The sequence below is a fragment of the Condylura cristata genome, unplaced genomic scaffold (assembly GCF_000260355.1).
Source record: "Condylura cristata isolate star-nosed mole 26May11 unplaced genomic scaffold, ConCri1.0 scaffold00023, whole genome shotgun sequence".
Lineage (NCBI taxonomy): Eukaryota > Metazoa > Chordata > Mammalia > Eulipotyphla > Talpidae > Condylura > Condylura cristata.
This window is the reverse complement of record NW_004567124.1, coordinates 19,744,109-19,768,889: the sequence shown is the minus strand read 5'-3', so window position 1 is coordinate 19,768,889 and position 24,781 is coordinate 19,744,109. Positions and strand designations below refer to the sequence as shown.

At 37.2% G+C, this 24,781-nt stretch overlaps 1 protein-coding gene across 2 annotated transcripts in view; it reads right to left on the bottom strand.

Moving 5' to 3' along the window:
• Nucleotides 1-7,809: 7,809 nt before the first annotated feature.
• SHC4 (SHC (Src homology 2 domain containing) family, member 4) overlaps nt 7,810-24,781 on the bottom strand; it is a 115,278-nt gene continuing 98,306 nt past the window's right edge. For both annotated transcript variants that reach the window (XM_012728620.1, XM_004687820.2), the window contains 2 exons: nt 16,414-16,667; nt 7,810-9,831 (listed from right to left, as the gene is read on the bottom strand). In XM_012728620.1, the coding sequence (XP_012584074.1) occupies nt 9,676-9,831; nt 16,414-16,667 (410 nt within the window). In that variant the 3' untranslated portion in view covers nt 7,810-9,675. The remainder of the gene's footprint in view (nt 9,832-16,413; nt 16,668-24,781) is intronic.

The following is a 24,781-nucleotide window of genomic DNA, read 5'->3' as shown; positions in this document are numbered from 1 at the left end:
GGGAAACCCCAGCCCCGGCCCTTGACCAATTTCCAGCAAACCCCCGTACTCTGGCTCTAATCTGCTAGCTCCTTCCTAGTCGCAACCAAACCGAACCCTAAAGCAATTGAGGTACAGCCGCATGCTCCAATCGCCGGCTGGAGGTTCGGGCAGTGGGCGGGTCATAACAGCTTCGGCCGCGACTTGGAGGCGGAAATCTCCTGCTTCCTCAAGCTTGGTTGAGAAGTTCTCCCGCAGTTGCAAATGTATGACTGTTTGAAAGCGGGCGCCAGAGGTGGCGGGAAACTCCTCCTTTGTACCCATTGGTGGGTCTGTGAGCCAATTACTGAAGAATTGACTGCAGAGGGTGGCTTCATCGATTGCGGAGAAAGGCCCCATCTTCGCGGTTTTCTGCCTTCCTGGGTGACTGGTTCTTCCTGGGTGACTTAGACCTTGGTGCTGATTACAGCTGGCTGATACAGTGACTCTTCAGTCTCCTGCCCAATCTCCCCCTTGCTTTTCGGTCTTAAATCCCCTGACTCAACTGCAGCATACAGAATCTCTCACTTTCCCCATAGAACCCTTACCTTAGAGATTTGTGCATTTGTCCTGATTCTTTCAGATGCCGGCTTCCCTGGAACCTAAACAGCCTTCGATGTTTTACTTTTTCTTCTTGCTTATTAGGTCCTGCCTTGTTTAAATTTATGTTTCTTTAATTAACGATGAGATTGCAGATTTTCCCACGTTTATTCACTTCTTAGGACTTCTTCCAGTGTGAATGTTCCTGTCACTTAGATATAAGTTAACCTTTCAGCAGCGCTGACAGAGTATGTTAACCTTTAAGACAGCCCTGTTCACCTGCAGTAAAGCCCTTTACTTCCTTTTAAAAGTGTTCCAGTGAATACCAAGCACCACCTCAGGTCCACAAAATCCTTTAGCCCTTACCCATATATACTAAGATGTAATAAAATGGTAGTTCATTTTCTCCATAATCTGGTTTCCCTCACGATCCCACCCTTTCTATACTGACCCCTGTAGCATAAGGGTCTGGCACATAGTGGACACTCAATCTACAGCCATAAAATGAGTGAAATTACTGGCTGAGCAGCCTAGGACGCTCAGAGAACTATTATTTTCTTCAAGTTAATTCATTTGCCCATATTTCCCCACCTACTTCTCCAACTGCATGGTCTTTCAAGATAAATAAGAAACCTCTCAGGAGCCTTTGATGACACAAACCTCCCTTCCTTGACAGAAATGACCCTTCCCACCTCTGTACAGTGTGTATATCTAATTACAGTTCTTATTATCTGTTATACTTAGCTGTTATTTGTCTCTTTCATTCAGTTTAAGACTAATACCTTGAGGTACTTCCTGATTCTTAGGCATCTAGCATGTTTCAGCTAGTGTGTTAGTGCCTGGTAGGTACTAAAAACAGGTTAAGTTGAGTAAATGAAAAGTGAACAAATAAAAAGGCTTTCTGTGCCAAAAAGCCAATAAAAGGTATTCAGGGAACAGCAGTTGTTGAAACCTGAGCCAAGCTACCTAGTTGTTAGTGAGCACCCAGTTTAGAGACTTTGCACATCTCACTGAAGTCCACAGGGCAAGATGTGTGTCTCCCAGTACTGAAGACTAAGGTAGAATGCTAAATGCTTTTGCCCACAAACAACTGTTTCTTAGATCAAAAGCATAAAAGATGTAAGAGGAAAACACATGAAAAGGCATTGTTATGACCCTTTATATAGTGCTTTACAGCTTGGTAAGTACTGTTAGATTCCAGCTCACTTGGTCCTCACAACAACCCTGGGAGGGGCAAGGAGAGGTATTGGAATCCCGTTTTATAGCAGAAGAACCTGAGAAAATACACAGTTAATATGAGACTCAGAGAAAGAATCTGAATGCAGCTCCTTCATTTACAAATCCAGAGCTTGTTACTACCTATAAAATGTATTAGTGAGACTTCAGCATAAAAATACCAAAAGATTACATCAAGTTAAAGTGCTTCTGTACAGCAAAAGAGACTTTACTAAAAACAAACAGACAGATCACTAATTGGGAAAACATTTTCTCACACAAAAGTAGCGATAAAGGACTGATCACAAAAATATATGGCGAATTGATGAAACTCAACAAAAATAAACAACCCCATCAAAAAATGGGCAGAAGAGCTCCAAAGAGGAAATGCAGATGGCCAACAAGCATATGAAAAAATGTTCAACATCACTCGTAATAAGGGAGATGCTAATTAAAACCACAATGAGATACCACCTCACCCCAGTGAGGATGGCACATCTTCAAAAAACTAGCAACAACAAATGTTGGCGAGGATGTGGTGAAAAAGGAACTCTCCTGCACTGCTGGTGGGAATGCAAACTAGTACAACCACTATGGAAAGCTGTTTGGAGATTCCTCAAACTGCTAAACATGGAGCTTCCCTATGACCCAGCAATCCCACTCCTAGGTATCTACCCAAAAGACACAAAAATACTGATTGAAAAAGATACTTGTACCCCCATGTTTATTGCTGCTTTATTTACAATTGGAAAAACATGGAAGCAGCCCAAATGCCCAAAAGTAGATGACTGGATTAGAAAGATGTGGTACATATATACAATGGAATATTACTCAGCAACCAAAAAAGAGAAACACATGTCTTTTGCAGCAACTTGGATGGAGCTGGAAAAGATCATGCTTAGTGAGATAAGCCAGAAAGAGAAAGAAAAATACAGGATGATTTCACTCATAGCAGGAGTATAATGGACCAGGTGGAAAATAACAAAAATAATGAACAACCATATACCAGAGACATTTTGTGGGGGTGGAGTGGGGAATGGGATCAAAAACAGGGTGGGGGGAGGGAAATGCACGGGATTATGGTAATGGCACATGGGTGACTTGGTGATGGGAAACCCGCGGGGATTACAATTGAGATGGGAAAAAAAATGTACAAAATGATGTAAAAATAAACTTTTGTAATAAAAAAAAGTTCAAAAAAAAAAAATACCAAAAGATGCAGGGCCTTCCCTGGTGGTACAGCGGGTTAAAGCACAGCACTAAGAAGCTAAATCCGCTTCAGTATGAGTTCGATCCCCACCCTGGAGGTGACCATATAGCATGGCAGACCTCTCCTGACCCACCCGCTGCTCCCCTTAGCAGTGTACTTCCTCTGTCCGCCTGCTCTACTCCCCACTCTGTCTCTGGTGAATCCTCTCACTGCCCGTCTGGCCTGTACCCCAGTTCTGTATGCATAAATAAATATTTTTAAATAAAAAAATACCAAAAGATACAGATTAAAGAATCAGTCAGAGCCTCTAGCCTATAAAAAATGAACTTGAACAGTTATGGATACATTCAACCGAATTTTCTTGGATATCTATCCTTTTTTATAATTATAATAGTTTATTTTTCATCATTTTGTGACTTTTTCCATCCCCGTGGGCTTCCCATCACCAAATCACCCATGTGCAATCACCGTGGTCCTGTGCACTCCCCCCCCCACCTTTTTGATCTCATTCCCCACCTCACCCCTGTATATAGTATATAGTATATAGTATATGGTATATGGTATATGGTATATAGTTGTTCATTATTTTGAATCTCATACTAATCAACCTACTAATCAACAGGTAGGTTGATTAGTATGAGTGATTGCAAAGACCAGACCAGAAACAGTAAAGGATTCATGTGTGCATGTGTGCGTGACTGGTGAAATAGGTAAGAGGGAGTGAACCCAGACAAAAGCTTGAAGCCTGGAGGAAGGAGGAAGGCACTTTACAGGCAAGGTACAATGTGCACAAGGAGTGACCCTACTGTGTCCAGGGAAACACAAGCTGAGAAAGGTCTAGGGTAGTAAAGACAAATGTGGGAAACAGAAGAAAAACTGCCTAAGACCTTGAGTGATCAATGGAGATGACTTGTGCAATATTGGGTGAATGTTTACCCTGCATTTTTTTTTTTTTACCCTGCATTTTTTAAACAGACGCACCTGTGAGCCTAGGCAGGACGCTACTTCTATCACATGTGTTTACATTTCAAGGGGAAATGTCACATTGGTCGAACATACTCCCTTCCCAAACAATTGAAATAAAATTCCATAAAGCTGAGTCAGATGGTAACCATACAAAAAAAAAACAAAAACAAAAAAGGTTTTAATTACACTTATCTGAATTTCATGGGAGATATACTACTTCTGTTTGTATACATTACATGGTAGCGTCTGGACTGAAATTGTGGACTTCCACCACTCCACTCAAAGCCATGGGCCTGCCTGGTTCCTGTACTTTGTCAAGCCTCACCGATCAGCTTTACCGTGGATTCCATGATACTTGAACCTTTAAAACACCTTTTGACTTGAGTCAGCTTGGATTATGGAAGGCGTGAAAACTGTCATCCAAAATTTATTGTTCATTCAGAAACACAGGATATGAGCATATTTGGAAATAGAGTCTGCAAATGTCATTAGTTATATGAATTGATACTGGAAGGGGATGGGCTCTAAACCATGTGCTTAAACAGAAAGAAGAGGACCCAGTGACACACAAGGAGAAGGCAGGCATGTGGTTTTGGAAAGAGAAGTTGGAATTAGCAGACCTACCAGGAGAAGTGATGAGGACCATTTGACTAAGATCCAAAGATCCAAGCATTACACTTGAACGTGGAAGACAGACCTTCCCAGATATGCTCCACTTCTGAGACACTCAGAATTTAAATGGAAAGAAGTGCCAAAACAAGATTACAAAATCAAAGTATATTTTAAATACTTACATACCATGGTCATTGCACATTGATAAAATTCAACATAATGATACCATTTGTGACAAAATTTTAGGGTTTATTGAAAATATAAATGTATTTGGACATGTAGATAGTGTGATGTAGATAGTATACCCAGAAATGGGATATATCATTGAAGCTGCTGGCTTTTTTTTTTCCCAAACATTTTGTATGTTATTTTTATTTGCTCCAAGTGGGGTTTGAACTGTCACTTCCCTGCACACTGGATTATTTCTGGGCCCACACAAGAAGCTATGTTCAATGTTCTTCTTTCTTAGATCAACTTCCAAGAAGTGAACTCTGGGTAAAAATCTGAGTGCAAGTACACACCCCATTCCTCTTCCTCCCTCTTAAGGGAGAAACTTCAAGTTATGCATCTTCTCTTAGTCATGGCACATTTATAATAAGCTACCCCAGTTCATTGCTTTCAGTGGTCTCCAATTGGTCAATTTATGCTGATGCCATTAGTATCCCATATGAAACAAGAGAGCGACCAGTCCCTCAGCAGCCACCCACGATGTCAAGACATTGAACACATTCTTCACTCTCCCATCAAGTGAGAGATGGTGAACTTAGACACAGAGCCGTGTCAGCTTGAGAGAGGGACTAATAGGGGCAAAGTGAAATTGTTCTGTGTCATGTGATGATTTTCAGCTTCATGCTCACCTAGGGTACTGCAACTTTCAAACTTATGGGGTAAGTGATCCAAGCAGTCAGAAGCAAAACCAAGAGACGTCAGCAGAGCAGCACACAGAAATGATTCACAAGATCTGAGGGGGTTTTCCATGGAGTTGGCATATGTCTGGAGGAAACAGTAAACATTTACACTTGAAATCCCTCATGAATATGTCTCATGCAGCTTCTTCATCTGACTACTCCTATTACCAATATGAAGGAACTTAGGACAAACCAAGATGGTCATTCATGATCTGTGACTTTAGTATAGTCACTGAAACTACTAAGGGTTGAAAGAGAAATCTAAAATTTCTTGACATACCTACATTTTTACCACAAAATTTTTAAATTAAAGTTGTATTTTAACAAAATAATGAAATCACACATAGTTTCAAGAAAAAATACAGGCAGATCTCCTGTAAACGTTGCCCAGTTCCCATCAAGGATAACATTTTGCAAGTCTATAGTAGAATACCATAACCAGGAGACCTGCATGGAAATAGTCAAGATACAAAACAATTCCATCAGAAAGAATCCCTCCTGTTGCATTTTATAACTGTGCTCACCACTCTCCTTCCTCAGGATGCCCTCCTGGCCCTGGACTCAGTCTCCTTTTCTGTATTTGTATCACTTCAAGAATATTATATGAATGGGACTACTAGATATGCAACCTTTGGGGATTTGCTTTTCTTCACCCTGCCTAACTTTTCTGGAGCTTCACCCAAATTGCCGCATCTGTCAGTAGTTCTATTTTATTGCTATCTTTCCAGGGCATGCATGTGTCCATTCATATGAATAGTTATTCACCCATCAAAGGAACATTGGGTTGTTTCCACTTGGAATTATTATGAACAAGCAACTATGAATAGCTCTGTATACATTTTTGTATGAGAGGAGTTTTCATCTCTGTGATCAGCCTTGGGAGTAGAACGGCTTTTTTTTTTTTAAAGATTTATTTATTCATACAGAACTGGGGTACAGGCCAGAGATGCCGAGGGTGAGAGGATTCACCAGGGACAGAGAGGGGAGCAGAACAGGCAGATAGACGAATCACACTGCTGAGGGGAGCAGCGGGCAGGCCAGGAGAAGTCTGCCTCGCCTTGTGGATCGCCTCCGGGGCAGGCAGGAATCGAACTCATGTGGAAGTGGGTTTAGCTTCTCAGTGCGGTGCTTTAACCCGCTGCGCCACCAGGAAGGGCCCTAGAACGGCTTTTTTAATCAACTACCAAACTGTTTTCCATGGTGTCTGTGTAATTTAACATTCTCACCAGAAATATGTATGTGAGCAAATCATTCCTCAGCTTAACCAGCATTTAACGTTGTTACTACTTTTCATCTTATTTATTCTGATGGTAAATTAAATAGTATTATAGTACTGTGGTTTTAATGTGCGTTTTCCTAGTAGCTAATGAGGTTGAAAATCTTTTCATGTGCTTATTTGCCATCTGTTTATCATCAGAGAAATGTCTGTTTATGTTTTTGCCCACTTTCTAATCAGAATTTTTTTTTTAACTTTTAAAGGTCTTTTTGGTGTGTGTATGTGTGTGTATTTAATATTCTGGCTACTTAATAATCTGTCAGATCATATCAAGTTTAAGGTTCTCTGCCTAACACTACATCCTAAAGATTTTCTTCTGTGCCTCTATACTGTTAATTCCTAAAAATTATATACTTTTATATTTCACATGTAAAACTATAATCTATTGGTGTTCACATTTATGTCAAGTGTAAGTTTTGTTCTTTTGCCTACACGGGTTCAATTGCTCCAGCACCATATGTTGCAAAGGCTACCCTTTATCCACTGAGTAAATTCCCTTCCACAAATCTTTGTTGACTCCCCCCACTTTAGGCCATAGCCCTAGAAGGCAGTCCTTCCCTAATTCCCTCTCCAGATGTTATTATTGCTTCCTCCCCTCCTCTCTGGACAGGCCCCAGCACAATGTGTCCACCCTGTGGTTTCCCCAAACTCTGCCCACACCTTTGTAAATAGTCCCTTTATTAAGCCCTCCTCAAATTACCCAATTTAGGTGAGCCATCTGTTTCCTCTCAGGACCCTGACAAATCCTACAAATGACGAATTTTCCATCTCCCAAACATCAGACATATGCCACCAATTGTCACAAAGCAATAATCATTTATTTATTTTTTGAAAAGTTGTTTACAGACATTGACAGGCAAATGGAGTTCTACTTTTAGACAGATGAAGATAAGAGTGTGTCATTGAAAGAGCATGCAAACATTTCTTTTGTGGTTTCATTTTGTTTTAACTACGTGGTTTTTGTTAAGAGCAGTATTCGCTCATCCAACTACTATACCATTACCATCAAATATTGACTACCTTGTGTACACTCACATCTTTTATACTCTCTGCATCTATTTGTACCAGGAACTCTTTTTTTTTTTTTTACTATATAGCACTCTGCTCATCCAGACTGAGAGAGACCACAGTCCTGTCTTGTCTCTGATAAAGGTGATTAGATCACCCATACATTTCTATGACCTATACCTATGCTAATACCCTTTATGAAGACAGATAATCAAGAATTAAGATGTATGAAAATTCAATGGAAAATATAATATTTCCTAGTTGTATAAAAGAAAACAAGCTTTCCAAAGAAATTAACGGCACTAAGTAAAATAAACTCATAAGCCTTTACGTAAAAATATTAGAGTTCAGTGTGCTGAATTTCTATGCAAAAGAATTTATCCATATTTTATTTAAAACATAGCAAATATATCACAATTACAAATATTTAGTTTTATCTATGTAGCCAAAATGAAGTGGAGTTAAGGCAATTGTCCAGACCACTCAGGATTAAAAAATAAAACAAATTCTAAAGTAATGGTCAGATCTCTATATGGAAAGGCAAGTACATTTTCTGCTACTCAAAACAACTAAATTCACTTCTACCATGGTTACCTATATTATTTCCAACTTTCAATGATTTAGACTGAGAGGTTTGGGGTCTCTACTACTTGAATCTTTATCTCTGAGTACTTACACAGACTTAAGAAAAAAAAATGTAAGTATTTTACAGACAGGTTGTCAATGCTCACCCCCAGTAAGTGGAAAATTTACTTTTTATAAACATGTTACAACTGAAGTGGATGTGTGAATTCACCTAGTCCAGTTCCCTCATTTTAAAGACATGAAAAATGGAGTCCAGGTAGGTTCAAGAACTTCTTCAAGATCACACTGATGAGTGCTCCATGCATAATTAACTTTGACATTAGGTCTACAGGCAGAAAAAAAATTCCAATTATTGCATTCAATGTTTTTTTTTTTTTTTTTGTCCTTCTGTTTTTTGTTTGGCTATATCTAACCAAACTAAATTTTAGTTTCAGTCAAACAAGAGGATATTTCCTCACACCATCAAGTAAATTTTGCAGCTCAAATAAAAGTGGAACCTATTAAGATATAGAATATAAAGAGCATTCATTTGTTTGCCTCTTTTAAATCTATGCACTCATGAGCTGTCTTTTTGTGTGAGGGAGGAAGGATAAAAATGAGGAAATGAGAAGTGACTGATAGATTTGGTCTCTCAGTTTGTAACACACTGCCTACAAAAACTCCAAACAGCAAAAATTGAGAAATTCTAGGCCAAAGAATTTGGCCCGCAACCCTTTCACCAGCAAATGGGACAGACCAATGCTTCAGTGGGTTTTGATTTTGTTTCCACTGGCATAGATACTGTCCAAATTCAATGTCAAATTAATTTTAATATTACAGTGAAAGTGCTACTAAATGAAAAATGTAATAAAGTCAATAGTCATCAAGCAAATTGTTTATTTTTGTAAGAAAGAAAACCTTGTTCTTGTTTTTCTGTTTTTTGTTTTGGCAAATGGTTCTGTAGCTATAGAGCATGAGACATTTAGAACTAATCTCCCCGATATGAAAATGTCCCCAAATAATCAAGTTGAAAGGCACATACCACTGCCCCAGCAGTTCATTCAAGTTGTCTTTAGCATGTGAAATTTTAATTGTGCTTTTTAATTTGTTATCAATGTATTCTGGCCTTAAAAAGTGACATCCGTGCATATGTATAATTTCTTTTCAAATGGATTAATCCTCTTCCCCTTTGGATTTTCACTTTCTGAAGATCAGTTTTTGTTAGTTCTTTGTTTTATAAAGGGCCAAGTCCATATTGGTCTTGGAAAGATGCACTTCACAGTTTGGGCTCTAGAAGCCAAGTGTCTAACACAAAATGGAGTTTCCTGAAGTATCAATGGGATAGCATGTTCATATTGTCATTTGCTGGAATGCAAAAGTCCTGGATTATTATCTTTTCTCACTGGTTGTTTGAGGTTTACTTCACTTCCAGAAGAGATGATTGGCAAACTGTTATCCATGTGGTATCTGATCAGATGACCAACATTATCAAATACATGATCCTTGGTCCTCACCTTGAAAAGCAAGTACAAATACATTTCGGTTAAATGACATTTCTCCTAAAGCATGTAAACAATCAGGGGGAACAAGCAAACATATCCCTGAAAGAGATACTTTGATGAGTAAACAAAAGGTACTTTTCAACTCCTTCAGTAAACTGGTTTCTCATTCCTCCTTTTAAAACAACCATCCCTCCCAGTAAGGAAAATGTGAAACGAAGCACTTGTGTCAACTTCAAATTTGCTACCAATCTCCTTGCCCTGTTACTGTTTGATGTATTCTGTTTTGTCATCATTCCTAGAAATATTTAAGTGGCATGTACACAAGCATGATTCCCAGGGTCACAATTAAATCCCATCTAGCAGAGTACTTCTATGTTCTCATCCCTTTGGGAAGCAGGCATTTCTGAAGAAGTTCTACTCCCCTTAGAGGCTCAACACAACTACTGTCTCATCTAAAAAGTCTCCCAAACCTTTATCATAGACATTAATGTCACCTTCCTGAAGACTTCATGGTACCTGATCTATAAATAATTGCCACATGACCTTCTTATTTGCATGTCAAATGAACTAGGCTGTGTCTTTCCCTGTGGACTTTCCCTAGCATTATTAGATTCCCACCAGGTATGCATGTGCAGAAGACACAGTCCTCTTCACCACGATTCCACTGGCCTGGTAGCTTGGCCACAAGGCGCACCCTGTTGGAGGGTGGATGGGAACTGTCCAGGGAAAGAAAGGTATACAACCAGGAAACACCTCAGTTATATAAAACTGTTACCTCTCTACAAGGGACTTTTTGAGTTCTGTCTAGATGTTGGTTTTCAGAATATTAAAAACATGACTAAATTTGGATGTGGATGATGATATAAATAATGGTGGTATATCAATGTTTAAATTTCTTGATTTTGGTTATTGTGCTTTGGCTGTGTAAAGTAGTAACCTTATTTCTTAGGAAACACACACTCAAAGACTAAGAGGAAAAGGATATAATGTCTCAACTTGCTCTCATGTGTCTCCTGGAAGATGGTTTGATCTCCTGTATCTCATCCCAACCTATACCACATCAGTCCATCATCTCACCAATCTGTGTTCTTAATTCTAGCTCACTCAGCTTTCCCCTCCATTTATCCTGCCTCTATTCTGGTTCTGGCTTTCACTAGTGAAAGCTTTTACCTAGAAACCCCTAAATACTTTCTCTGTCCCTGTCATTTCCCTTCTCTCCAATTGATCCTGCACACAAATGTCAAACTAATCTTCCTAACGCAGAGTCTATAGGTTACTCACTTTCTGGCTGAATATACTAACGGACCATTTAATTTGCTGAGGAATAAGGCAGAAGGTGTCCAATAGAGAATTTTTCGTATTTTGAGTTAGTGAGGAAATTTCATATAAAACTCTTACCAGATTTTGTGATTTCTTTGGAATAATCAAATCTGGCTGCACTAAGCCCCTACACTGAAGTGACTATTCCCATGTACTAACTGCACTGTCAGTTCATCGATCTCATTGCACCCTATGTTCATCATATCAGTTGCCCTCCTTGACACGTTGCCAGTACTGGCCAGGACCTACAAACATTGGCCAGTATAGCCCATATCACATAGGTTTTAATTGTGGAGATAAACACCTAACAAGATTTATGCTCCAAACAAAAATTTTTTAAAAGATTGTACTTATTTTTTGCATAAAAAAACTGGAGTACAGGCCAGAGGTGAGGCAGTGGGAGGAGAGGGAGAGGATTCACCAGAGACAGGGTGGGGAGCAGAGTAGGCAGATCTACTGACATACACTGGTAAGGGAAGTATCCGATGAGACAGGTGAGGTCTGCTGTGTCATATGTGGAGTAACTCCCTGGCCACTCAGGCTATGGCAGTGATAGCATATAGAAATGAAACCAATTTTTATATAGTGATATTATATTCTATAACTGTTGAATCCGCATACTAGTTTCAACAGGCTTGCTTTGTCTTGGTGTGGAACATTTAGGATTGTCCTATATATAAAATCATGCCACCTATTAACAGAGATTGTTTTACATCTGCCTTTCTGATTTGGATGCCATGCATTTCTTTCTCTTGTCAAATGCTCTAGTTAGATCCAGCATGAAGTTCAACAGAAATGGTGAGAGTAAGCACTTTTTTTTTTATTCCTGATCTTAGAGGAAATGTTTTCAGTTTTTCACTGAGTATGGTAGTAGCTGTGAGATTTTCATGGATAGCTTTAAAATGATGAGGTAGTTTCTTTCATTTTTAGTTTGTTGCGTGTTGCTTTTTAATTATGAAAGGGTGTTGAATTTTGTCAAATATTTTTTCAGCTATTGAGATGATCACTAATTATAACCCTTTATTTGTTCATGTGATATATTACATTGATTTTTTTTTATATATGTCAAACCATTCCAAGGATAAATCCCACTTGGCCATGGTGGATGATACTTGTAATGTACTGTTCAATTTTATTTGCTAGCATTTTTAAAGGATTTTTGCATCTATGTTTAAGAGGTACAACGGTCTGCAGTTTTCTTAAGGTGTCTTTTCTGGTTTTAATATCAGAGTAATACTTGCCTTGTAAAATGACTTTGGAAGTATTTCTTCTTTGCTTTTTTTGGAAAAGTTGAAGAAGCATTGGCAATAACCCTTCTTTAAATGTTTGGTAGCATTCATCAGTGACCACATCTGTTTCTGAGCTTTTCTTTATCAGAAGTTTCTGATTACTGATTCTATCTGCTTGCCAGTTATTCATCTGTTCAGATTTTTTATTTTTTTATTATTAAGTCATGTTAGGTAAATATCTTTAGGAATTCATGTGTTGTTCTAGGGTAGCTAATCTGTTATTGGCATGTAGTTGTTCTTGGTAATCACTTATCATTTTTTAATTTCTATGGCTTGACTAGTCTTTCATTCCCAATTTTACTTAGTCTTCCCTCTTGTTTTTTTTTATCTAACTTAACCAGAAGTTTGTCAATTTTTATCTTTTAAAAAAGACTACTTACAGTTTTTGTGAATTTTCCTTTGTTTTGCTATTTTCATTTGTTTCTATTCTAATCTTAATCATCTCATTCTTTTAATTTTGTGCTTAATTTTTTCTTCTTTATACAGTTCGTTGAGATGTAAAATTAGGTTGGCTATTTGAGATCTTCATTAACTTGCAATGTAGGCACTACATTATCAACCTTCTATTGTTGTTAGACATCCTTATTTAATTTTCCACAATCCACAATGTAGGATTTCTCCCCTCATGTGCAGTTACCTAGTTTGCCCATTACCAAAGTGTTCACAGTCCTTCACCACATTCCACAATGCTCCTCCTTGCTCCCAACTTTCTCCTTTTGCTTTTGCTGCATCCCATAGGTTTGCAATACTATTTTCATTTTTATTTGTCTCTAGATATTTTCTAATTTCTCCCTTGAGTTTTTCTTTGACTTGTTGGTTGACCAAGAGTTTGTTGTTTCAGCAAGAGAAATATAAGAGGATATAAACAAATGGGAAAACAATAAGGTGAAGCTTTTGCACAGTAAAATAAAACATCATTAAAACAGAAAGGCAGTCTACTAAACAGAAGAGGTATTTACAAGCCATATATAAACACAAAGGGTTAATATCCATCCAAAATATACAAACAACTCATTTAAACCAACAAGAATAGACAGAAACCTAAATAGACATTTCATCAATGATAATACATACAGATGGTAAAAATGACATGAAAAGATGTTCTACATTGCTCATAATTAGAGTGGTATAACTTGAAGCTCCAAGGAGATTCCACAGTAGTAAGAGTGGCTATTATCAAAAAGCAAGAAAAAATAAGTGTCGGTAAAAATGTGGAGAAAAGGACAACTGTGGTTGAAATATAAATTGGTTCAACCACTACAGAAAACAATATGGTAGTTCCTCAAAAAATTAAAAATAGAACTACCACCTAACCTAATAATTACACTTTGGCTATTTACCTAAAGAATATGTAAACACTGATTCAAACAGATATACAAATCCCTTTGTTCATTGCAGCACTATAGCCACGATATGGAAACAACCAAAGTACCCAAAAGCAATAAAGAAAGCATGGCACAGACACACTGGAATAGTATTCAGCCATTAAAAAGATGAAATCTTCCCCTTTCGTGACAATATGAATGGACTTGGAGGGTATTATGCTAAATGAAAAGTCAGAAGGAGAAAGATATGATTCTGCTTGTTTGTGGAATATAACAAAACAACAGCAAATGACCACACAAAACGAAAGCAAAAAAAAAAAAAAAACCCTTAGACTCTGATAATAAAATGGTGGTTACCAGAGGAGGAGCAGAGTGGCTGGTATAAATAGAGATGACCAATAGTTTAATGGTGATAACAAGGTATTTGGTGGTGGGTGTAGTATGACATATATAGCTGCTGCAGTGAAAAATTATATACCTGAAAATCTTAGCTCAACAAGAAATAAAAGAGGATGCTATCAGTGTCCATATTTGTGAATTTTCCAGTTTTCTTTCTATCATCAATTTCTTGTTTCATTCCATTGTGATCAGAAAAGACACTTGGTATGATTTCAAGTCTTAAATTGTTAAGACTTGTTTTATGACCTAATATGTAATATATCTTATGATTTGTGATCTAATGTTAATGTTCTGAGTATGCTTGAGAAGAATGTGTATTCTCCTTCTGGGATTCTCATAATACATATTGTTCTGTTTGATGACACTTGATAAGTCCCAGAGGCCTTCTCCACTCTTTCATTCTGTCATTTTTTTTTTCTCCTTTTTGTTCTCTGTCTGGATAAATACGTACAACATGTCTTCAACTTTGTTGATTCTTTCTTCTACTCGACTAACTTTGTTGAACTCCTCTATTAAATTTTTCAGTTCAATGATTGCATTCTTCAGCTCCAAAATTTCTTATGTATATTCTTTATATTTATTCTTTGTTGATATTTTCATTTCATTTTTAATTCTGTGTAAGATAATTTGTATATCTTCATTTCTTTAGATCAGATTGTGCATTTGACTTTATAAATGATAACCAATCAGTCTGGCTAGAGATTCTGGGCTCTAACTGGGGGAGAACGCAGCTTCTCTGAACTTGTATTACAATTTCTCAATTACAAAGCCTGCCACTGTTTTTCCCCAAGAGCCTGTAATCTCTTGCTCCCTCTGGTGTCTGTCAGCATACTGCAGGCTTTCTAGAGCAACTGGAAGTTGCCTGACTAGTCTATTCCCAGTGTCCACAAGCATCTAAGGTATGCTGGTTCTTTGTCAGTGCAGAGAGACAGAGGTAGATACCAGTCTTGGGCAGCCCTCTGAAAAGGGCTGCAGATTCATTTTCTAGATCTTCTCTCTCCTTATATAAGGAAAAGCATCTTTTCCTGATCAAGCCAAGCCACACCACTACAATAAGTCACACCCAGCTCTTGTTTTCAGTGGCCCCCAAGCAGTCAAGCTATAATGATTTCATCAATGAGCCTTGAAAGACCAAACAGAAGCCAGCATCTCAGCAGTCCTCAAAAACAAAACAAAACAAAAAACAACAACAACAACAAAAAAAACACAACACCACGAAACAATGGAAAACTGAACACATGCACTTCTCTTTTTCCCACCGAAGAGAAGAAAGTCATAAACCCAGGTGTTCTTTTCCTGGCACTGAGCAGTACCAACTTGAGAGAGGGACTGGCTTGAAAAAAGTAAAATCGCTCTTCTTTCCTGTTTCAATGTGGCTATTTTCAACTCTGTGTTCACCTGGATACTGCAGGTTCTTAACTAGATTCTGGAATTCTCATCAAGATGTTTTGATTTATATATCATGGTTAAGTCAGTATTTGGGTAGAGGAATGAGGGCTGAGACCTTCTATTCTATCATATTGATAATTATTTACATCTATCCATTGTTTACATGGATTAATTACATCACCCCCTTTTTAAAACCTGCCACTGTATCTTCCCTGTCTGACAGGAGGCAGTTAGGTCCTGGTTCCCACCTCACCACTTACCGGCCAGGAGCATTTCTGTTCACAGGCAACTTCTGCTCTTGACATCTTTATTGGCTCAATACCCTTCTATTGCTCTCTCTGCTCCTGTGTTTCTGTCTCACTGTCCCAGAGAGAGGTACCCATTATAAAATTCTCTCTCATTCAAGGTTCATCTGACTTGTCAGACTCTGCAAGATGTCATTGCAGTTTGTGTCAAGCCAAGCATTCCTCTGTGCTAACAAACACCAGAATGCTTTGGCTGAACCATTCTTGTCATTCATCCTTATGTTATTATTATTTACATCTGTTTGATGGAATTATATACACTTTAAGAACCAGGGGCCATGCATGTGATGCTGGGTAATAATTAATACTTCCTGTAGTGAATGTTCATTTAATTCATTGAATTGAACTGTACAGAAAGACAGTGTCCTCTACTTGAACCTCTAGGTTGGTTCCTACTCAAACCCTTCCACTACTCTCTGTTTGGCATTTCCTGCTTCTGCTGGAGAATAAAAAATATATAATGAACTCTTATTCATTAAGACTCTTCAATATCAGGTTTTGAATCTACCATTCAGAGTAGCCTTGTTGCAACACCCTGTGAAGACAGTAATGAGGAGTTAATGATACCTTGCCTTCAGGATCCACCAGGAGAAGATGTTTTGCCTGGCCTCCCTGTAGTCCACTCAACACATATTGGCCAGGAGATGTTGCACTTTCTCGAACCAAAAAATCCCCATCCTTTACCAAGAGGCTCTCTGCTGCCTTCCTGCTCAGTTTGCCATGGTAGCAGTCTTCATTCCGCAGCTGCTGCTTAATGTGTGGCAATGAATGTGAGCTAGCAGGCTGAGCCGTGGCTCCTGGCTGAACGGTTTCTGGTGCCTCTGAAGTCAAAAAACAAAGAAAGACATCACTGAGTTACTTCCTCATGCAGGCACATCCAGTCATTCAGCCAGCCTTCCACCCATCTATCCATTTGTTCATCCATTTAGCAACAGAACTTGAAGCCCTACTATGTGCCAGGCACAGTTTAAATAATGCTGTTCCTAGGACCATTTTTTCCTCAGAGGTTCCAACGGGCTCTAACTGAGTGGTAGATCCAAACATTGCCTTGGCTTCTATTACTAGGAAAGGTTTGTCATGGTGTAATTCTTTTTTCAGATGAGAAATGGAACTGGCCCATAAATACTGCTTTTACAAGCTGCAAGGGGAGTCTCTTTATGTCCCTTGTCTATTTACATGCAACTGATACTGTTCATGGTTTACAGATAACTTCTAAAACATTTTTTAAAATTTTTTAAAATGCTACAGTAACTTCAAGCTTTACCCACATTTTAGCATTAGCCTTTTTTTCTTTAGCCATAATTATGAATATGCTCCTAAAGATGGTTCCTGATCAAAAACATCAAAGCTATGCTGGAACTTAGTGGGATTTCTGTTAAATGACCACTCTGTTGTTTGAGTCATTCTGCCCACACAGAGTCCATAAGGTAAAATAAGGTAAAACAACAGGGAAGCATAATTTGATTTAGTTTCCTAAAGCTCTACAGAAAAAGTATAATCCAGATGGACACTGGAGATGAGAAAGTACACAAAATCAAATGCATTAAATAATAGTAGTGTTGTTGATACTCATACTACCCCCACTTATTATGTTAGGGCCTGGTCAATGTTTATATATGTAACATCTTGTCCGACTCTCAAAATCAGACCTGAAAGAAAATGGGTCTTTAAAAGTGTTAAATGATGTACCTAATGTCATACTGCTAATATGTTGTACATCCAGAATTGGAAACAAGATCTAGCTGACTCCTAAGTCTAGGTTCTCTGTCATGGATGAAAAAATCTTCCAGTTTTCAAAACTGCTCTACCCACTCTATTTCTGTAGTACCAAAGAGACTCCTAGTAGATAGCAGAGCTATCAAGTTACTACACAGCATATTTAGAAGCAGTGACATAAAATTCTCATGTCTGAATCCAGAAAAAAGTTGTATGTAAAATATGGGAAATTTACCCATAACCGCAGGAATCATGGTCTTTTGAAATGTAAATGGTCTTTTGTATAGAAACTAATTTTTACCTCTATAAATGCAAAGGAATGTCCAATGAGAATTTGTTAAATTCCCTTCACTCTAGGTTTTACAACCTATATGTGAGAGCCCCATGAAGTCACTGATTTTAGCACCAATGCCCTGTAGGCATAAACAACCCTCCACTCACAATTATATTCTTTTCCCTATTCAAGAACTTTTCTCTACATAGCACAACTGTAATGCAGATTTCACATCTCAATCTTTAAAAATATCTTTGGTCTATTTCTAGAGGACCCAACTATTCTTCTCAAAAATCAGGTCTTTATAGAGTGTAGCCAGAAAAATTCTGAGGAAATGTTGTCCAGATTTGATAATACCACTTGTGTTTGTACATTTTGGAGCATAATGGAGAGTTTCTGATGACTCTGTGTGTTTGTACATGTTAGAAAAATTACACATAATAATTTAGAAAAGTTTTATTACTAATTATTTACAATGGGACTCAGAGAAAAATGAGAAAATTAATCATCAATGATCCCAGCAGCAAATACAATAAATTTTTAACATTGTCATACATCATCTACTATTTTGCCCTTTTCTTACATAAAGTTAGATTTGAGTAAGATAATTATAATTTAAATAGGGTTACTTATACACAATTTTCATATATATTCAATAGATTATTGATGATATTAGTTTATTTTCTCAGAAGAGTTAATGAGCAAGAAGTATAAGGAAAGCTATTCTAGACTTATGTGGTACTTAACAATTAGAAAAATGACAGAAATCTTGAAAAAACTAATTACACTGTCTTAAAATTCACACTAACAACTAAGAATGTTTTGCTCACAATGAGATCTTCAGAAAGTACAGGATAGACATAAACATCCACATGCATCTACTTCTGGTGGGCAAAATCTCTGAAAGTTGGAACATGACTTAATAAAGAACAAAACCTAATGCAAGATCTGTATTAAACAACTCCAAGTAACTCCTATGGGGAAGGAGAAACAAGACATTAAAGAAAGCAATATGAACTATGAAGACAGCATACTTCTGATTCATTCAATTATTTCAAGCATGTGTAAAACTTTTTTTTTTATTATATTGATTATTCTATTAGAAAGACACTGGAGGAAGTCATGGCACATTCACACAATAGAAGATTGTGTGAAACAGATTGTGTGAAACAACAAATTTAACAGGACTGAAATGATATCAAACATCTTTTCTAAGCACACTGGTACAAAACTGGAAATAATTACAAAAACAAAATTGAAAAGTTTATAATATGTGAACATTAAAAAACATACTACTGAACAACCAGTGGGTTAAAAGAGCAATTGAAAATAACAAGATCTATGCATTCAGCATAGGAGCACCTAAGTAAATAAAACAAATATTAACAGATCTAAAGGGAGGACATATATAGAAATAGAATAATAGATGGGAACCTTCAAATCCTACCTTTAATAACAGATAGATGTTCTAGACAGAAAATCATTAAGTAAATTTTGGTCTTAATTGAACATTATATCAGATACAACTGCACTGAGATGTACATTCTTCTCAGAATATTCTCCAGAATAGGTCATATATGTTAGTCTCAAAAGTCTCAACAAATTTAACAGGACTGAAATGATATCAAGCACCTTTTCTGACCACACTGGTACAAAACTGGAAATAATTACAATAAAAAAATTGAAAAGTTTTTGTTGACATAAAAAACATACTACTGAACAATCAACAGGTCAAAAGAGAAATCAGAAAATATCTTAAGACAAGCAAGGGATGTAGTAAAAGCAGTTCTAGTTAATTCACAATAATTAATACCTACATTAAGGGAAAAAAGATGTCATATAAATAACCTCAAATAACTATTTTTAAAAAAATAAACTCAAATTTAATAGAGGGAGATAAGCAACAAATATCAAAACAGGAATAAATGAAATAGAGACTTAAAAAAATCGGTAAAAAAGAAAAAATAAAACTAAGATTTTTTTTTTTTAACATGAATGAAATCTTCAGCTAAACTTACTAGGAGGAAATAGAAAGCACTCACACTTCCAATAAGTAAAATTGGAAATGAGAAAGGAGACATTAAAATAATACCACAAAAATAAAAAGGACCTTAAGAGACTCCTATGAACAAATTAGACAACCTCCAAGAAATGGATAAATTCTTAGAGACAGATATACAGAGACATAATTACTCAAGACAAAATTATGAAGAAATACCAATATCAGTAGATCAATTACTAGTAAGAAGGGGGAATCATTACATTAAAACCTACCAGCAAAAAGCCCAGAAATAGATGATTTCATTAATAAAGTCTATCAAACATCAAAATAATTAATGTCAATTCTTCGCAAATTTCTCAAGTAAGTGGACTACATCAACTAAAAAACTGCACATCAAAAGGAACCATCACTCTGATGAAAAGGCTACTTATAAAAATAGAAAAGTATTTGTAAATTGTATATCGGTAAGGGGCTAGTATCCAAAAAACTATAAAGGACTCATATAACTCAACAGCAAGCAAACAAAATGATTTTTAAAAATGATAATAAATTTTGACATAAAATGACATGAATATTTTCAAAGAATACTAACTAGACTTATAATTATTAGATCAAAATATATGTAAATATGTTGTGTACCTGGAGTTAATATAATTTATACTCAATTATACCTCAATAAAAATACACATCACTTCATATCAGTATGACTTTAGTTTTTAAAAACATAATAAGAATTAAAAAGTGTTGGCCAGAATGTGGAGAAATGTATTATTTATCCAGATTGACATGAATATAAAATAGTACAGGCACTATGGAAAAATAATTCCGCAGTTCCTTACAAAACCACTTAAACTTTAACATCTGACATAACAATCCTCCAATTCTTGGGTACATACCCAAGAGAACTGAGAGTATGTGTTTGTACAATAAATTGTGCAATAAATTGGAGAAGTATTTATTGCAACATTCTTATAATTCTTATAATTGCCTAAAAGCAAAGACAACCCAAATGGTCATTAGCCAATGAAGGAATAAATAAAAAGGAGTATATCCACATAATTCAACATTATGTAGTCATAAAAAGAAGGAAGTCCTTCTATATTCTCCCACATGTAAAAAAAGAAAACACTCTGTTAAGTAAAAGATGTCAGATACAAATTTCACATACTGTGTTATTCCATTTACATGAAATAGCCAGATTAGGCAAATCTAGAGAAAGATGACTAGATTAGTGGTTTATTTTTTTAAAAATGGCAGAGGACTAGGCAACAGACATTTCTAGTGTAGACATACAAATGGCCAACAGGTATATGAAAAGATCCTTGACATCACTAGCCAACAGGGAAATGCAAATAAAACCACATCACCTATTAGGCAGACTGTCATCAAAAGACAAGGGATAATGAGTGTTAGCAAGGATATGGAGAAAAAAGAACCTTGTGCATTGTTGGGAATGCAAACTGGGGCAATCACTATAAAAAAGAGTATGCAGGGTCCTCAAAAAATTAAAAATGTAACTACCACATGACCCAGCAAATCCACTTCTGAGTAGCTATATAAAGGAAACAAAATAATCTTAAAGAGATATATGTGTTCCACATTCATTACATCACTTATGTACTCCATAGCATCATTTACAATAGCCGAGACATGGAACTAAATGTCCATCGATGGGTAAGTGGGAAAAAACGATGGAAGATTATTCACCTATTAAAAAAAAGGGAGGAAATCCTTCCATTTGCAACATGGACGGAACTTGAAAGCATTTTGCTAAGTTAAACAAGTCAGACAAATGAACACTGACTATAGAGCTGAGACATCCAGAAGGTAAGGAAGCTGAACATGGAAGGTAGTGAGGGGTGGCAACACAGAGGGAAGAGCATGGGGACGTGGTGGAGGATTATGGGTGTTTTGGTGAAGGGACAACCATGGTGAACACACCTGATGGAAGAAATTCTATACTGTCAAAAAATTAACAAGGATGTAAGAAAAAGGTACTTCATCAAAAAATAAATTATATAAAAAGAAAGAAGTCAAGCGAAGACAAATATTATATTACCTCACTAACATGTAGCATCTAAAAACAACAAACTCATAAAAAAAGAAAATAGGCTGGTGCTGGCCAGAGGTAAGAGAAGGGGGATGGGAAGAATGAGTGAAGGTGCAAAAAGGTATAAACCTGCAGTTACAAGAGAAATAAGTGCTAGCAATGTAACATAAAAGACGGCAACTGCAGCTAAGAGTACTGTGTTATCTAGTTGATAGTTTCTATATTGAAGTTTTCATCACAAGAAAAAAATTCACAACTACTAGAGGTGATGGATGTTAGCAAAACTTAGTTTGGTGATCCTTTTGCAATATAAACTACACATATCAGATTATGTTGCACACCTTAAACTAGTACAATGTTATGTTCAATTATGTCTCAATTAAAATGGAGGGGAGAGAAAATAACCAAGGGCATCATGGGCCAATTTGGACAAATCTCCAAAATAGAAATTAGCATGTATAACGAAGTTATCATAAATTCCAAAAGAACAAGTATGGTAAAGGTACAGAAACAGATTCATATATATATAAGAAAATCTAGCATAATCAAATGGCACTAAAGAAAGAGAAAATTAGTGAACACTGCTTCGACAATTGGACCACTTACATAGGTAAAATTTAAACCTTCTGTTCCTATACAATGTAAAGTTCAAGTGGAATTAAATTTTATGATAAAAATGTAACTATGAAGTTGAAAGAAGAAAATGTATGAGAAGATAAAGAAGAGAAAATTTTATCCAAACAGAAGGACATAATAATTACAAAAATGAGACTCAATGAAAAAAAAAACTGTAGAGAAATCTTAAAGAACACTAATCCAGAAGACAAAAGAAAATACAGAGCTGTAACAGGAAAGGGAGAAGGCTTTTTTCTCTGGCAAAAAAAAAAAGGACAACATGGAAATTTTCAGAAGAAATTATGATAAGCAAATCACAATCCCTTCTTGTCTATGACATTTTTGCCTCTAAAGTAAACTAATTTTTCATGCCCACACCAACAGAAAAGTGGCTATAAATGCTGTGATGTCCCCAAGAAAGCCATTTTCTCTGAGAGCCGCCTCAGAAGTACACATGGAAGATTATGACAAGATAACCCAGGAGACACAGACTTGATGGACAAGGCGATTCCTCTCCTCTAGCAGCAGCACCAGCTAAGCTGGTCACTTTCTCCACTGCAGCTCAAAGGACCTTCACAAATATTTCCTGGCAGCGTTTATGGACACCATGACCAGTGACCAGTGTGTTTTGCGCACTTTTCTTGTGGGAACATGACTTTTTATTGTGATTATCTTATTTCCACTCCACCACTAATTTTGGGTGGGCAAACAACTTGGCAAATAATAAAGATCCCCACCTAGTCTTGATGCAGAGGATTTCACCTTACCCGATACCACAGACTTTGAGTGGATGCGACAGCCCTATGGTGTATTTACAATGTCTTTCCCTTTGGAGAGGACAAAGAAGTGCTATGTGAAAAGATGAGTTCATGGATATTTGGGTGGCAGAAAGTTCTTCTGTGACAAAAACAATCTGTTGTCTGTGAGTATGTATTCTCCCTTTCCTTATATTATAGACAGCCTGAGTTTAGGTGGGTACATGGCTGACCTGCAGGAGTAGCCTTCTTAGCCCCACCAAAGGTAGCCCCCTTTAAGTCATTTTTTTAAAGATTTATTTATTTATGCATACAGAATTGGGGTACAGGCCAGAGGTGCAGGAGCCGTGAGAGGATTCACAAGAGACAGAGTGGGGAGCAGAACAGACAGATTGATGAAGTACACTGCTGAGGGATACGGCAGGTGGGCCAGGAGAGGTCTGCAGCGCCATGTGGATCACCTCTGGGGCCAGGGATGGAACTCGTGCTTAAGTGGCTTTAGCTTCTTAGTGCTGTGCTTTAACCCACTGTGCCATCAGGGAGGGCCTATTTTATTATTATTTTTAAAAGATTTATTTATTTATGCATATAGAACTGGGGTATAGGCCAGAGGTGCAGGGGCAGTGAGAGGATTCATCAGAGACAGAGTGGGGAGCAGAAAAGGTAGAACTGATGAAGAACACTGCTGTGGAGAGCAGCGGGCGGGTCAGGAGAGGTCTGCTGAGCCATGTGGGTCACTTCCTGGCCAGGGATTGAACTGGCACTGAAGCTATGGCGGCTAGTTTGCAGTGCTGCATCCTAACCCGCTGCACCACCAGGGAGGGCCCCAGTATGTTTAAGTTCTGCCGATGCCAGAGGCCACTGCTGGGTCACGTCCCTAGGAATGCACGCATAATCCTCTTCCCTTACCTTTTACCTATGGTTGAACAGTGATGTGACAGCGAGAGTCTGAGCCACTTACACTAGAGACTGAAGCCAGGCTGGAGAGTGGAAAGCTGTCCTACCAGCCCCACTTTATCTACTCAGTAGGGAAAATAAATAAACCGCACTGTTATATTCTGGGGGATTTTCCCTGCTTTGGCAGCTTAGCCTGCTTAATAATAAAGTGATACAATTACTTTATAATAAAGTGATACAAAAATTAGACAATATCAGTACTAATGATTCTTTCTGCCATGCTGAAGGAGAATAAAAATTATTTCAAAGCATCTCCTATGTTGGCAGTGGGATAGGATCAATTGAGGAGTCCTGAAAACAATGATTGAAATAAATTTACTTTGTGTCTTTAGAGGTTTTTTTTGCTTTGCTTTACTGAAATACTAAGTTTTACCTAGGTAAGGGAGTTTAAGCACGCCTAAAGAAGTGAAAGAGGATTTTTATGGCAGAAAGGAGAGAAATAGGAGGAAACATTAGGAAAAAGGTTAAAAGATACTCAAGACATTTTGCAGCACATTCAATATAAAGTTATCCCTATGCCATCTCTTTACTAAATTTTCTTAAATCAACATTATTTCTATGTTTTT